General features: G+C 43.6%; 1 protein-coding gene across 2 annotated transcripts in view; it reads right to left on the bottom strand.

The window, feature by feature from the left end:
- ITSN2 (intersectin 2) overlaps positions 1–14,356 on the bottom strand; it is a 126,522-nt gene that overhangs the window by 47,844 nt on the left and 64,322 nt on the right. For both annotated transcript variants that reach the window (XM_045011649.1, XM_045011650.1), the window contains exons 17-20: positions 12,261–12,397; positions 7,433–7,893; positions 6,014–6,135; positions 37–212 (exon numbers count right to left, since the gene is read on the bottom strand). In XM_045011649.1, coding sequence (XP_044867584.1) covers positions 37–212; positions 6,014–6,135; positions 7,433–7,893; positions 12,261–12,397 — 896 coding nt within the window. The remainder of the gene's footprint in view (positions 1–36; positions 213–6,013; positions 6,136–7,432; positions 7,894–12,260; positions 12,398–14,356) is intronic.

The following is a 14,356-nucleotide window of genomic DNA, read 5'->3' as shown; positions in this document are numbered from 1 at the left end:
TTATCCAAAATTAGAATTGTCAATAAATAAACTTACTCTGGAGGAGCTGAGGTAGTAGACAAAAATACTGTAGGAGGCAGTAAGGCCCTTTTAGGAGATAAAGCTTTTTCATTTTCTGATATTTTTTCTACATAGTTACATGGAAACCAGCCAAAATGACCTTGAAAGCTCCCATATAGCCAACCAGGCTCTCCCACGGTTTTCTCATCAACCTGGGGGAAAAAGGCAAACCAAAAATATGAGAGAAAATATTTGCTGTGTCAGCGCATGCTACAATTCTATGGATTTAACTGGAAAAGTTGTGACCATAAGGATCAGACCACATCAACTGCATTGTCATCCCATTTAAAATTTAGCCTTTAAAAAAAACAAAACAAAAAACGAAGAATCCCATTGCCTAACAACATACAGTCCCAAGCTGTGTAACAAGGCTATTTGCTCTTATAAAGCGCATAATTATCCTTTCCCCCCCATTTAAAAAGTAAACTGCTGGTTTTGTATTATAATGCACCCTTAGGGACATATCTACAGTTGTTTTATTTAAAGGCTAAAGAGGACATAACATGCCTCTGAAGTTAATGGAGCTTTTTGGAAAGTTACTAAGATTACTATCATGATTATTTGTGTTATAGTGAGACTTCAGACCCAAACAACATCAGGATGTTGTTGGTAGAACATGGTAGAAACACAGAGTAAAAGAAAGGGGCTTCAAACAATTTTTATATACATTAAGTTTCTTCTGGCTAAGATACATAAACAAATGTGTCCATCCATTGATCACATCTTAAATTAGACACTATGAAGTTTTTTAATAAAAATATTTTATGTGTATCTGAAATTATCCAATAAATAGAGTTGCATATTTCTAAAAGGGGGAATCAAAAGTAAAAGAATGCTCAGCTAATTGTATCTTGAAACTAACAGATACCTTTCTTACTTCCCTCTCTCATGCAAATATATAACTTAACACCATAAAACCAAAAAGTCTAATATTTAGGGATTTCAGAATACTGGATTAAATTGCTTTCTTAAGTAGAACTTGTTGGACAGCCTCCAAGCACTGCTGGGAGCTGATCGCAAGATGGAGGGTTTGGCCGTGGTTCTGATTGAGCAGGCTGGGATGGAGAGGAAATGATATGGAAGGTTGAATTGACAGAGCAAGGATATCTGAGAACCAACACTGCCTCATCCATGCTGGAGCAACAAGAATGAGCTTGCCCTGATCCACTTTGAGCTTGAGGATGACCTGAGGAATGACTGAAATACATGGAAGGGAGTACAGAAGAGTTGACTGCCAGCTGCAGTGGAAGGTGTCAGAGAGGACTGAGGACCTCGAGAGCAGAACAGCTGACACTTTGTGTTTACCCTAGTCACAAACAGGTTCATTGCAGAGACATTCCATGTTGCAAAGATGACTTGGCAAATACTCTCCTTCAGGGACCATTCATGACTCAGGGAGAAAACACTACTGAGAGTCCACAAGATTGTTCTGAACCCCTGGAAAATGGACTGCTACCAGGGTGATGTCTCCCTCAATGCGCAACTGCCACAGATTGATTGCCTCCAGGCAAAGTAACCTGGAATGTGCCGCCCCTACCCCACTTTGCTTCTTCACATAGTACATCACAGTAGCATTGTTGGTGAGTATGTGATGTGGTCTCAGAAGGCACAACATGCATTGTGGCTGGCCTGAAGTTCCAACACACTGATATGGAGTAAGGTGTCCTGTTCCAACCACAGGCCCTGCAACCTCAATGAGTCCAGATGCACTCCCTTCCCACCCACCCAGAAGGGAAGTGCCAGTAACCACTGACTTAGCTGGAGAGGGCCAAACAAAGGGTACCCCTTGGCACGCATTGCGCGGGAACTCCCACCAGCGCAAGGAATCCAGGACTGCTGGAAGAATGCAAACTGACCTGTTCAGAGAATGCAAGGCAGGGCAGTAAACTATCCTGAGCTGCCTCTGAAGAGGATGAGGGTACAACCTAGCGAACTGGACCACCTGCATGCAAACAGACATTAGACACAACAGGCTCAGATACACATGCACTGTCATGGAAGGCTGAGATTGCAGACTGAGGCAAAACTGTTGAATTGCCTGGAAGCGGTCTTTCAGTAGTAATACCTTTGACCTCATGGAATCTAACAGGGCCCCAAGGAACTCGATTTTTTGAGTGGGAGCCAAGGTTGACTTTGCAGTGTTTAAAATGAGTGCCAACAGTCAAGCAAACTCAACATGGTGTCAATGTGAGTGAGAACCACCCCTTTAGAGCTGCCCTTCGGCAACCAGTCATTTAGGCAGAGGAAGATGTGGAGTCCCTTCTTCCTGAGATATGCCATAACCACTGCCATGCATTTGGTGAAGACGTGGGGGGCAGAAGAGGGGAGAACTGTATACTGAAAGTGGCATTCTCCTACCACGAAACACAAACTTCTTGTGGCTCAGCAGAATCACCACATGAAAGTAAGCATCCTGCAGGTCCAGAGCAGTGAACCAGTCATTCTGACACAGGACAGGAAGGATAGCCAATAGAGTGATCATGCGGGATCTCATGTACTTGATGAATCTGTAGAGGCTGCAAAGGTTGAGAATGGTTCTCATCCTGCCCTTATATTTCAGTATCAAGAAGCACCAGGAGAAAAGCTGTGACCCCAGTGTTCCAGTGCTCCCAACTACAAACACAGTTCAATGAGTGGTGTCTCATGAGGGGGCCGCTATAGAGGGATGAAGAAGTGGGATGGGAAGGGGGCATGGAGAGGAACTGGATTGCATAGTCAGATCTGACAGTGCCTAGAACCTAGCTGTCAGAGGTAATCGAGATCCAAGCACTGTAAAAGCAGGCCAACCTGTCCCCAAAGGGATAGGGGGAGACAGAAGGGATAGAGTAATAACTGGACCACTGCTTGGGACAAAGGACACAAAATGGGTGCTTAGCCCGTGCTGATGGAGATCATGTGGACTGTCTGAAGCCCAAGCCCGACTGCTTCCTATTGTAGGAGCTATCCCTCTTTCTAGGATAGTCCTGCTGTTTCAGGGGGAAAGGTTGCACAAAGGAATGCTGCGGGTGATATTGTTGCTCCTGCTGTGCAACATTGTGGCGCCTTTGCGTGGATGGCATGTACACTTCCAAGGACCTGAAGATTGCACTCCTTCAAGGATTCCAGGGCTAAGTGCCTTTAGTCTTGTCTGAGAACAAGACTTAGCCATCAAAGGGCAAGTCCTCAATGTCCAGAATGATCCCAGAGTTTTGCAACCAGGAAGCTTTCTTCATAATTACTGCCGAGGCCATGTCTCTGGCTACAGTGTCTGCAATGTCAAAGACAGACTGCAGGAACATTTTGGCCACCAAGCAGCCTTCCACAATGAATGCTCAGAACTCCTCACACAAGACCTCGGGCAGCTGGTCCTCAAATTTAGACATAGCTGACCAACTGAGAAAATCATACTTGGCCACCAAACCTTGTTGATTTGTGATCTTAAACTGTAAGGACGATGAGGTATATGACTTCCTGCTCAGAAGATTTAACCGCTTGGAGTCTCTGTCCTTGGGGGTAGACTTGAACCAACCCTGCTGGGGCTGTTTACTGCTGTTATGTCCAGGGAATTTGGGGCCAGGTGGGAAAAGAACCCCTCAAATCCCTCCATGGGAACGAAGAAGCACTTTTCCACGCACTGAGTCCCTGGTGGTACCAAGGCTGATGTACTCCACAGGGCTCTTGCTGACTCAAGAATCGCATCACTGACCAGGATGGCCACTCTCTCAGGGACATCAGGCTGTAAAATATCCACCAGTTTGTGTGTGTTCTCTTGGAGAAACTCTGCCTGGATGCCCAGTGATGTGGGTATGTGGCATAAGAGGTCCTGGTATACCTTAAAGTTGTCCAGAATAGAAGGTGAGGATGAACCATTCAGCATGGCACTGTCTGGCAACAAGGTCTCAACTGAGCCAAAACTGGCTCTCACTCCTGGGAAGATGTACCCAGGAGAGAGCAGACTGCTGATGCTTGGGCTTGCAGTTGATCTGAAGCCACCATCAACCATGCAGGTGACTTTGGCTTTGAATGTGATAAAAAGCGGGATCTCTGCTAATAAGGAACAGCCCATTGAGTCCAAGGCCACTGATACAGGTAGAGCATTGATGACCAATAGAGTCCAGGCCAGGGACTTCCTTCCCAGGCATGGGGTACACCCCAACCCTGGGAGCCATACTGTTCCATTAATGGCTCATGAGGTTCATCAGGATGTGGAGTGGAGGATGATGACTCTGACTCGGAATGAGAGCCCCAAAATCTCGGGCAGTATGGGTGGAATGATGCCCAAGGGATTCAATAGGCGGTCCAATTCATTTGTCGCCCAGAACGAAGTTGGAACTAGTATCCCTGATGAATCTGGTTCTGTCTGTACTGAGCATGCTGGTGCCACAGGCAGCACTGGTCCTGGTGCAAACAGTGATCTGAGAGTGCCCACATGCATCAATGTCAATGGTTGCAACTTCAATGCAGTGGGACCAGAAAGGGTCTTGGTGCCAAGGTCCCCTGCACCATTTCCAGTACTAGCTCCATCCCCACCACAGTTAGGAGAGTGTCTGGACATGGTGCCAACAGACACGAAGGTTCAGCGTCTCACTCCATCAGAGGGGCCAGAACTGGTACAGCCCTGGGAAAGTCCTGGACCAACAGCGAGGTTGGGAGCAAAAGGCAGAGGAGGTCTGTGGCATCTCCCTTGTCAGTACCAGACTCAATGGACACCCAAAGGCTGGAACCAGAATCAATGGTACAGTGTTTCTGTCCTTCCCACTCAGTAGTAGGGAAGGGTCAGACGTACCCACACCACCCCACGAGCCGGAACTGGTCCTGTGCCAGTCTGTGCTGTTCCTGGGGGAAACAGAGGAGTCGCTCTGTGACCTGGAGAAGTCCCAATTGGTCTTGTGAGACCTCTTCCTCGGTGCTGACAATGGAGAATGGCTCCTCTGCCTCTTCAGCAATCACCTGCCCCAGAACAAGAGGTGGCAGCATTCTTCAAGCCTGAGGGCAATCTTTTACCTGAGGAGGGCCTTGGTACCAGATCAGGCCACACGACCTGTTCAAACCTGTGCTACTTGAGACAAAGATCCTGCACCAACTGAGTCCTCTTTTTAAATGATACACACTCTTTAAGGTGGGCCTTGCCGAGGCAAAGCAAGCACTGCAGGTGGGGGGTCGCTTTGGGGATCGCCTCTCAACAGGAAGGACAGTGTTTAAATTAGGCTAAGACTAAATGTGAGGTTGTGAGACTACAACCGCACAAATCGCTGACTCCAGCCACGGGCAGTGAGAAGGAATTGAGGGGGTTGGAGCAGTGCTGCCTCCTATAGCCAAGGAAGGGGCCAGAGCCATGAGGTGCAAGAGCCGCCCCTCTATGGGGACTGCTAGGCAAAAGTCTCTGGCTATGGTGAGCTGGGTGCGCACAGACCACATCTGCATCTACTCGAAGAACCATGCAGATAATGTAACAGAGAACACTATTCAGATATTTAATTATTTGGGGGAAACCCTCAAACCTATTCGAAGCAGGCAGGTCAGGTATTTAATAATTCCAGCACCACGAATAATCTTGTTTTATACACTTTTATCTATGACAATGTTTATTATGTTTGCATTGCTACAGGCAATTTTCTTTGCTGCCTTATTTGCATACCTGCAAAATGTTGCACTAGAGATAGGAGGGCAGTGATTACTTAGCTTATTCTTGTTATTCATTTTACAAAGTTTATAGCAGCAATAATGATTTCCAAGTTGAGCATTTCATAGTAGTCAGTACCAGTCCTTGACCCTCGACTCCTCTATAACATGTCAGTCCTAGAGGTGCATATTGCTTAAATCAATCCCACTACCCCCTCCTAAAATGAAGTGATTAATGTAAATTTGAACAAATCTAAAATGTATGTAAAAAAAACAAAACCAAGCATTAATTTTGATGAAGACATATGTCAATGATTCTTGTGGTTAGTTTAGCATGAACTACTGGTCTTACCTGAATTACATCCCCAGAATTAAAACTCATCTCGTCATTATTCCTTGCTTCAAATGAGTATAAAGCTCTGTAATTCACCAAGACAGCTGAATTCCTAGATTCTGTGGCACTAACTACATTACCTGAAAGAAGAAAAAGCATTAGTGGTATTTATTATTTTGGTATTTAAGTAGTGCCAAGAGGCCCCAAGCTTGTTCAGGGCCCCACTATGCTAGGCACTATACACTGCTATAACAAAAGGATGGTCCCTAACCTAAAGACCTTACAGTTTAAGTGTATGGTGAGAGAGAACTGGGTACAACAAACAGATGGAAGGAGCAGAACATCACACAGACTATTATGATTAACGTAATAAACAGGAGTAGTAGTGGACACAGATCTGCTTAGTCATAATATGAAGTCAGCAAAGAATCCTGTGGCACCTTATAGAGTAACAGATGTTTTGCAGCATGAGCTTTCGTGGGTGAATACCCACTTCTTCGGATGCAAGTCTTCCTTCCCATCTCTTCTTGTTAAATATCTTCTCCAGAGTCAGTGTTTTAATGTTTTCTTTCATTTCTGTATAGAAGTTTTACATTTCCTTCAAATTGACTAGAAAAGGCTACCTCAATACTGAGTGGCCTGCAACCCAGATGACATTCTTGTCAAGGAGAAACTTAAAAAGCCCAGAACAGCAAAATATTACATATTTCTATTTGATATAGTCTCAGTTTCTAAATTTCTCAAGTCTATAAGTAATACTACTAAACCAGCCCCCTCTAAAGCCATAACAATGGTTAACAATTTGCAAAAAGAAAAAGAAAGAAAAAAGCTTCCACTAAGTCAATAGTAAAACTACCATCAAGTTCAATGGGAGCAGAATTAGGATAACAGTAAGCAGTTTTCAATATCCTACCCATAATGCCATGCTGACCTCAGTTTTGATCACCATCTAGTAACTGAGGTTATGATACCTATAATTTCTCTATCAGTGTTAATCAATGAATCAATGTTACTTTAAGGCTCTACTCATTCTCAGTACTGGATTCTTACCTGTTCATTGACTATCAATAATTGTTTTAAAAGAAATTATGAACAAACATCTCATGCCACAACACGTGGTGAGTATTCTGTTGCATAGACAAAGTGCAGTGAAGCCAAAATGTTACTGCTCCAAGTGTCCAGGATTTGTTAACTGAAAGCATTGAAAGATTTGTGGTCAGATCCTCTGCTGGTGTAAACTGTTATAGCTCAATTGACATCAACAGATTTACACCAACTGTAGATATAGACCATGGTCTCCAACATCAAATTTTTAAACATATGACCTACAATACTGTCATTATTCTACAATAAAATGTCTAAATATGAAGTAACAATATTCATTCAAGACAACAAGGAACATTTTTAACAAAAAATAAATCAATAGATGAAGTTTACCTTCACTTCTCCACGTAGGCTTAAGATTTCTACCCTCAGTCTGTTTCAACAAGTCTGCAAATTTCTCATTTAAGTTTAATTTTGAAGTGTGTTTCTCTGACTCTTGCAGGTTGGCTGCATCTTTTCTTCTCTTCTCTTCTTCATGCTGTTTACGCCTCTCCTCAGCTTCTTTTGCAATCTGTTCTTGCTTCCTTTTGTCTTCTTCCAGTTGTCTCTTCCTTTGTTGTTCTGTTTCTCGCTGAATCTCAGCTAGCTTGTTCCTCTCCTCCTCATGTTTCTCCTCAGCCAATTTTTGCAACTGGAACTCCCTCTCTCTCACTTGGGCAGCTGCCTCCTCAGCTTTTTGTTTTTCTTCCTGAATTTTTTCCTGCATTCGCTCTTCCTGTAATCGCTTTTTTTTCTCCTCCTCTTCCTTTCGGACATTTTCCTGCCATAGGTTCTCTTTCTCCTGTTTTGCTTTCCTTAATGACAAGGGAAAAATAAATACATAAATAAATAAGTGAGAAAGTGTTTATGGGATTAACCATAGTTAGTGACCTGGGAGTCACTGAAGCCACACGCACGGCTTGGGTGGCAGAGCCATGGCTAGAATTTACACAGAATGGCCCTAAATGTAAAGTACCACCCCCTCCCACACTCTAGAGTACAGTGAAGAAATGCTGATTGACTAACCATAGCAACAATATTTTGATGAACTGAAGGTCCCCACGTTGAGAAGAGAGAGAACAGATCCCTGCTCAGTCCCCAAACCCAGAGTGCAGAGAAGAACTGACACTTGACATAGCAATCTCCTTCTGTTCAACAGCCACATCTCACCTGTGTCTAAAAACAAATGCCAAAAATCCTTCCAAGTGCCTGCATCTTTAGCACTTTAGAGACAATGGTTTGGGATGGTGCTGGGGTATTTGTTTGCTGTTATTAGCATGTGACAAAAGTAGTATTTATTTAATCAGCCTCAGCACTATCCTCTTATTTTTCGCCTTCTCTAGCATTTTCTTTTGCTCTCTGTTCCCCAATCTCCCTATGCCACCCTCTGTCATCCACTGCAGGATCTCTCCCTCCTCTGTTTGGTTTCCCCTTCAATTTCTGTTACCCTTTTACTGCAGACCAAAAACTCTTGGGATAGGTACCATGTCTTCTCACGTGTGCACACAATCTGGCACATTTTAGGCACTAATAAAATACAAATAAGAAAGACTTATGGTCTGAAAACACTGTTCCTTGACCTTTCACACCTGAGAGCTACTTCTTCAGTGCCTCCACGACCAAAGCTGCTCAACTTGATGTGCAAAGACAAAGCAGAAAATGGAGCATTAATCTATCTATGGTATTTCTCGGGTGCCCATCATTTCAATATCCAAATCCCACATATGAAAATTGAAAAGTTGTTTAGAGATGGCCATAAAAGACTTTAGTCTTTACCAATACCTGGTTTGGCAAATTTTGCTTATTACTTTTTGTTGTTGTAATTCCTAGTCTTCGGTTATTGTGGGAATTTATTGCAGTATTTATTTCAGGGGTAGGCAACCTATGGCACAGATGCCGAAGGCGGCACACAAGCTGGTTTTCAGTGGCACTCACACTGCCCGGGTCCTGACCGGTCTAGGGGGCTTATTTACCTTATTTACTTTACATACAACAAGAGTTTAGTTATATATTATACACTTATAGAAAGAGACCTCCTAAAAATGTTAAAATGTATGACTGGCACACGAAATCTTAAATTAGAGTGAATAAATGAAGACTCGGCACAGCACTTCTGAAAGGAGGCCGACCCCTGATTTATATTCTCTTCACTCCACAGTCTTCAGTGTAGTATCTGAGAATCTGGCAGTATTCTCTGAAAATGGCCAGGTTTGGCTCAGTCTTATCTCCATTTAAATCAGGAACTATTATCTTGACACCATCAAATTAGGCCTGAATAAAGGCTGGTAGTGGATGGGTCACTGCAGAAACTAATTTCCCCATACTAATTTCCCCTTACTGTTACTCACACCTTCTTGTCAATTGTTTGAAATGGGACACCCTGATTACATTGCCCTCATTACCACTACAAAAGTGATTTTTTCTCCCTTAGTATTCTACTGTTGAGAATAGCCCACTTCCACTTTAATTGAATTGTCTTGTTAGCACTGACCCCTCATTTGGTAAGACAACTCCCATCTTTTCATGTACTGTGTATATATACCTGTCTACTGTCTTTTCCAGTCCATGGATCTGATGAAGTGGGTTTTAGCCCACAAAAGCTTATGCCCAAATAAATTTGTTCATCTCTAAGGTGCCACAAGTACTCCTTGTTGTTTTTGCTATTATCTTGAAGTGTCTCAGCCAATAACTTAGCTCCAATGATACTCTTCCCCCACACACTTTTTTTTTTTTTATGGAGGGGAAACGAAGGGTGTCAGCAATCTGTCAGCCAATCAGTAACTAAACCACACAGGGCTCTACTCATACAGGGTTAGATTATCAAAAGTGCTCAGCACCCACAATGAGGCCAGATTTTCAGAAGATCTTAGGTCCCATTTAGGCAGCTAAATGAGATAGTCAAATTTTCACATGCACTCAGTGCCTCAGCTCTTTTGAAAATCTGATGCTAAAGTCCAAACCTTAAATTGTAGTAAACAGGAAGTCAGTGCAGTTCCTGGAAAACAGTCATCCACTGGCCTCATTCTAGTCTCTCTACACGAGTATAAATTCCCAATAACTTCACTGACAACAGTTACAGCAGCATAACCCCAGTGTAAATGAGAAGAGTATTTGGTATGAATATGCTCCCCCTACATGTAAGCCTCTGAACAGGTGGGCAGACACATTTTGTACCAGCTGTAGCCTCACACAGAGCTCATTATCATAATCCAGTGTAAACACTGCAACGGCATAACATGATCGTGGCAAGATTCAGATCAGAGTGACGTGAGTGCAGCCAGCTAACCAGACAACTGAAAAAACGTTTTGGCCAACAATGCCACTTAAGACTCCTGGACCGATCAGGCAGAGCGTAGGAGAAGGCTGACAACAGAATCTGGAGAGAGCTGATACAAAATACTGTCGGAGCAAAAACAAGATCATTTACAGACAAAAGGAAGGATCCTTTTCCATATAGGTAAATGTGAACATTTTTTTCGCTCATCAAGCAAGAAACCAATATAAAATCAAGGATTGAAATGCAAAGAGGAAACTCAGGATTAATTTAATCTTTTACCCTTAAAACTAGGAACTTGCTGACATTCAACTAGTTTTCAAGCAGAGGGAGAAGATGTACAATGACAGCAAAACAAGGTAGAAAATGTGATTAAATAATCTTGAGTGTTTGGAAGCTGTGTATTGGAGAAGAGATTAAAAAGTCCAATTACAAAAATGGATTATCCCGTTATTTGACACATCAATCCTTGAGAATAACACTTCTTATCAAATAGATTATGTGTCATATCAAAAAGGGTTAACAGACTGGTTCCTACATACTAAGGCAGGGATCTCAAACTCAAATCACCACGAGGACTACATGAGGACTAGTACATTGGCCTGAGGGCCACGCCACTCAAAACTTTTCATACAACAATACAAAAGTGTAGTAAAAAATGAAGAGTAATAGAGTATGCTATTAAAAGTCAATGTATTCACTTTTAAAAAACTGAACGCGAAAAGTCAGTGCTTATTTTGACCGTCATTTCATTTTGGCCACTTAGCTGGCAGCATTAATTATGAGTTAAAAAAAATTCTGTCAGCCTATGATGGGGTATCCATCCCACACAAGCCGAGTGGGTAAATGTGGGCCAGAAAGGGCCAATTAACTTTATATGTTGCAGCTGGAGGGAAGCCAGGGATTGATCAGAACTAATGGAAGATGAAGCCCAGCATGGGGAAGACCTGGGCTAGTATGAGAAAGCCAGGAAGTGACAGCAGGAAGGAAGCTGCAGGTGGAGGTCTGCAACCACTCCCTAGAGGGAAAGGGAGTTGGCTAGAGACAAGGAGGAGGTCATGAGGAGAGTAAACCCTGTGATTCTGTCCTGGATTAGGGATTCTTACAAAAAGCCTAAAAGGGTAGAGTACCCACAAGGAGGTGCTCCTGCAGTGAGTGGACCCCTTTACACAGGTCTGCAAATGTACCTTGTAATTTCAGTCCAGCAGTGTTCTTTCTCACCCATCCTTTGTCACCAGTACTATATTCTGCAACTGGAATTTAGGCTTTTGTCTAACTCCCATTGAAATCAATGGAAAGAATGTCATTGATTTCAGTGGGGGTTGGATTAGACTCATAGTCAAAAGTTCTATTGATGATGCATAAACCAGAATAGCATACAGCTCATGCTCCCCCTCCCTGCCCCCATTCCAACCCCTTTCCCAAATCCCTGCCCCAGCCCCGACTCTTCTCTGCCTCCTCCGCTGAGTGTGCCACGTCCCCGCTCCTCCCCCCTCCCTCCTGGAAAGTCCTAAGTGCCGCCAAACAGCTGTTTGGTGGCGGGAAGCGCTGGGAGGTAGGTGAAGGAGTGGGGACCAGGCGCGCTGGGGGGTAGGGAAGGAGTGGCGGGGGAGGGGCAGAGGGGGGGAGTTGACGCCTATGGCAGGCCGCAGGAAATAGCTCCGCGGGCCAGATGTGTGTTTGAGATCCCTGTACAAAGGGGAAGGAAATTCAGAACTTCAGAAATCATTGTATTCCATGTAAAAATTCAGAAAGCTTAGTTCATGTAGTGCTGCTTTCTTAGTTAGCATGTATATTTTAATCAGTTAGATTTTATGTCTACTGGTATCAACATCTTAAGCTCATCAATGCAGTATCTTGTTTTTAAAAACTACAGTATCGGTGTTTTATGATTTTCAACCATGTTACCTTGCAGCCTCATCCTCTAGTCGCTTTTTCTGTGCAAGCTCAGCTCTTTTTCTTTCTACAGCTCTTATTTTCTCTTGTTTTATCCTCTGAAGTTGCTCAAGGGCTAAGTGCTGTGTGTTGTAGCTTTCTCTCAGTTCCTAATGAGGAAACACAATGAAATATATCAAAGGACTGACAAGCAAATCCATTTTTCTAGGAAAGTAACTAGGCGTTTTAATGCTTTGTGATCCAAGTTTTAATACAAATGGACAGGACAATCTTTAGTTAATAATGGATGTTGAATCTCATTGGAAAGAAAGAGTTAAAGAAACAGGAGCATACAAAAATAGCTGGCAGATCTGCAAACTCTTCCACCACTTATACTTGGAAAGTGCATCGTCTAGTCATTCAAGTGCTAGAGACTGCAAATATGATGGAGAGAAAAAGAGTGGGAATTTTAAATTAAATACTTAAACACTGGGTCATCTAAGGACTAGAAGTACAGTGAAGTGTGTCTTGAAATGATCTCTAAACAGCTGCCTGGTGCAGATAGCCCACAGAATCCTTCCTACCAACACTACAAAAGAAAGATTTCTGCGTGGACTCCTCCTGAAGGTTGAAACAACAGACTGGACTTCTATATAGATTGCTTCCATCGACGTGCACGGGCTGAAATTGTGGAAAAGCAGCATCACTTGCCCCATAACCTCAGCTGTGCTGAACACAGCGCCATCAACAACCTCAGGAACAACTCTGACATCATAATAAAAAAGGCTGACAAAGGAGGTGCTGTCGTCATCATGAATAAGTTGGAAGATGAACAAGAGGCTGCTAGGCAGCTATGTATCTCCACATTCTACAGGCCATTATCCTCTGATCCCACTGAGGATTATCAAAAGAAACTACACCATCTGCTCAAGAAACTCCCTGAACAAGCACAGCAACAGATCTGTACAGACACATGCCTAGAACCCCGACCACGGGTATTCTATTTACTACCCAAGATCCATAAACCTGGAAATCCTGGACACCCCATCATCCCAGGCATCCTAACAGCAGGATTGTCTGGCTATGTGGGCTCTCTCCTCAGGCCTGACACTACCAGCACTCCCAGCTATCTTTGAGACACCACTGACTTCCTGAAGAAACTACAATACATCGGTGATCTTCCAGAAAACACCATCCTGGCCACTATGGATGTAGAAGCCTTCTACACTAACATTCCACACAAAGATGGACTACAAGCTATCAGGAATAGTATCCCCGATAATTTCATGGCAAACCTGCTGGCTGAACTTTGTGACTTTGTCCTCACCCACAACTATTTCACATTTGGGGACAATATATACCTTCAAGTCAGTGGCACTGCTATGGGTACCCGCATGGCCCCACAGCATGACAACATTTTTATGGCTGACTTAGAATGCTTCCTTAGCTCTCGTCCCCTAACGCCCTTACTCTACTTGCGCTACACTGATGACATCATCATCATCTGGACCCATGGAAAAGAAGCCCTCGAGGAATTCCACCATGATTTTAACAGTTTCCATCCCACCATCAACCTCAGCCTAGACCAATCCACACAAGTGGTCCATTTCCTGGACACTACTGTGCTAATAAGCGATGGTCACATAAGCACCACCCTATACCAGAAACCTACTAACCGCTATACTTACCTACATGCCTCCAAGACACACCACACGATCCACTGTCGACAGCCAAGCTCTAAGATACAACCGCATTTGCTCCAACCCCTCAGACAGAGACAAACACCTACAAGTTCTCTATCAAGCGTTCTTACAACTACAATACCCACCTGCTGAAGTGAAAAAACAGATTGACAGCGCCAGCAGAGTACCCAGAAGTCACCTACTACAGGACAGGCCCAACAAAGAAAATAACAGAACACCACTAGCCGTCACCTTCAGCCCCCAACTAAAACCTCTCCAGCGCATCATCAAAGATCTACAACCTATCCTGAAGGATGATCCCTTACTCTCACAGATTTTGGGAGACAGGCCAGTCCTTGCTTACAGACATCCCCCCAACCTGAAGCAAATATTCACCAGCAACCACACACCACACAACAAAAAACACTAACCCAGGAACTTCTCCTT

Source organism: Mauremys mutica, chromosome 3 (genome assembly GCF_020497125.1).
Source record: "Mauremys mutica isolate MM-2020 ecotype Southern chromosome 3, ASM2049712v1, whole genome shotgun sequence".
Lineage (NCBI taxonomy): Eukaryota > Metazoa > Chordata > Testudines > Geoemydidae > Mauremys > Mauremys mutica.
The sequence above is the reverse complement of the archived record's forward strand: the minus strand, read 5'-3'. Positions and strand labels throughout refer to the sequence as shown.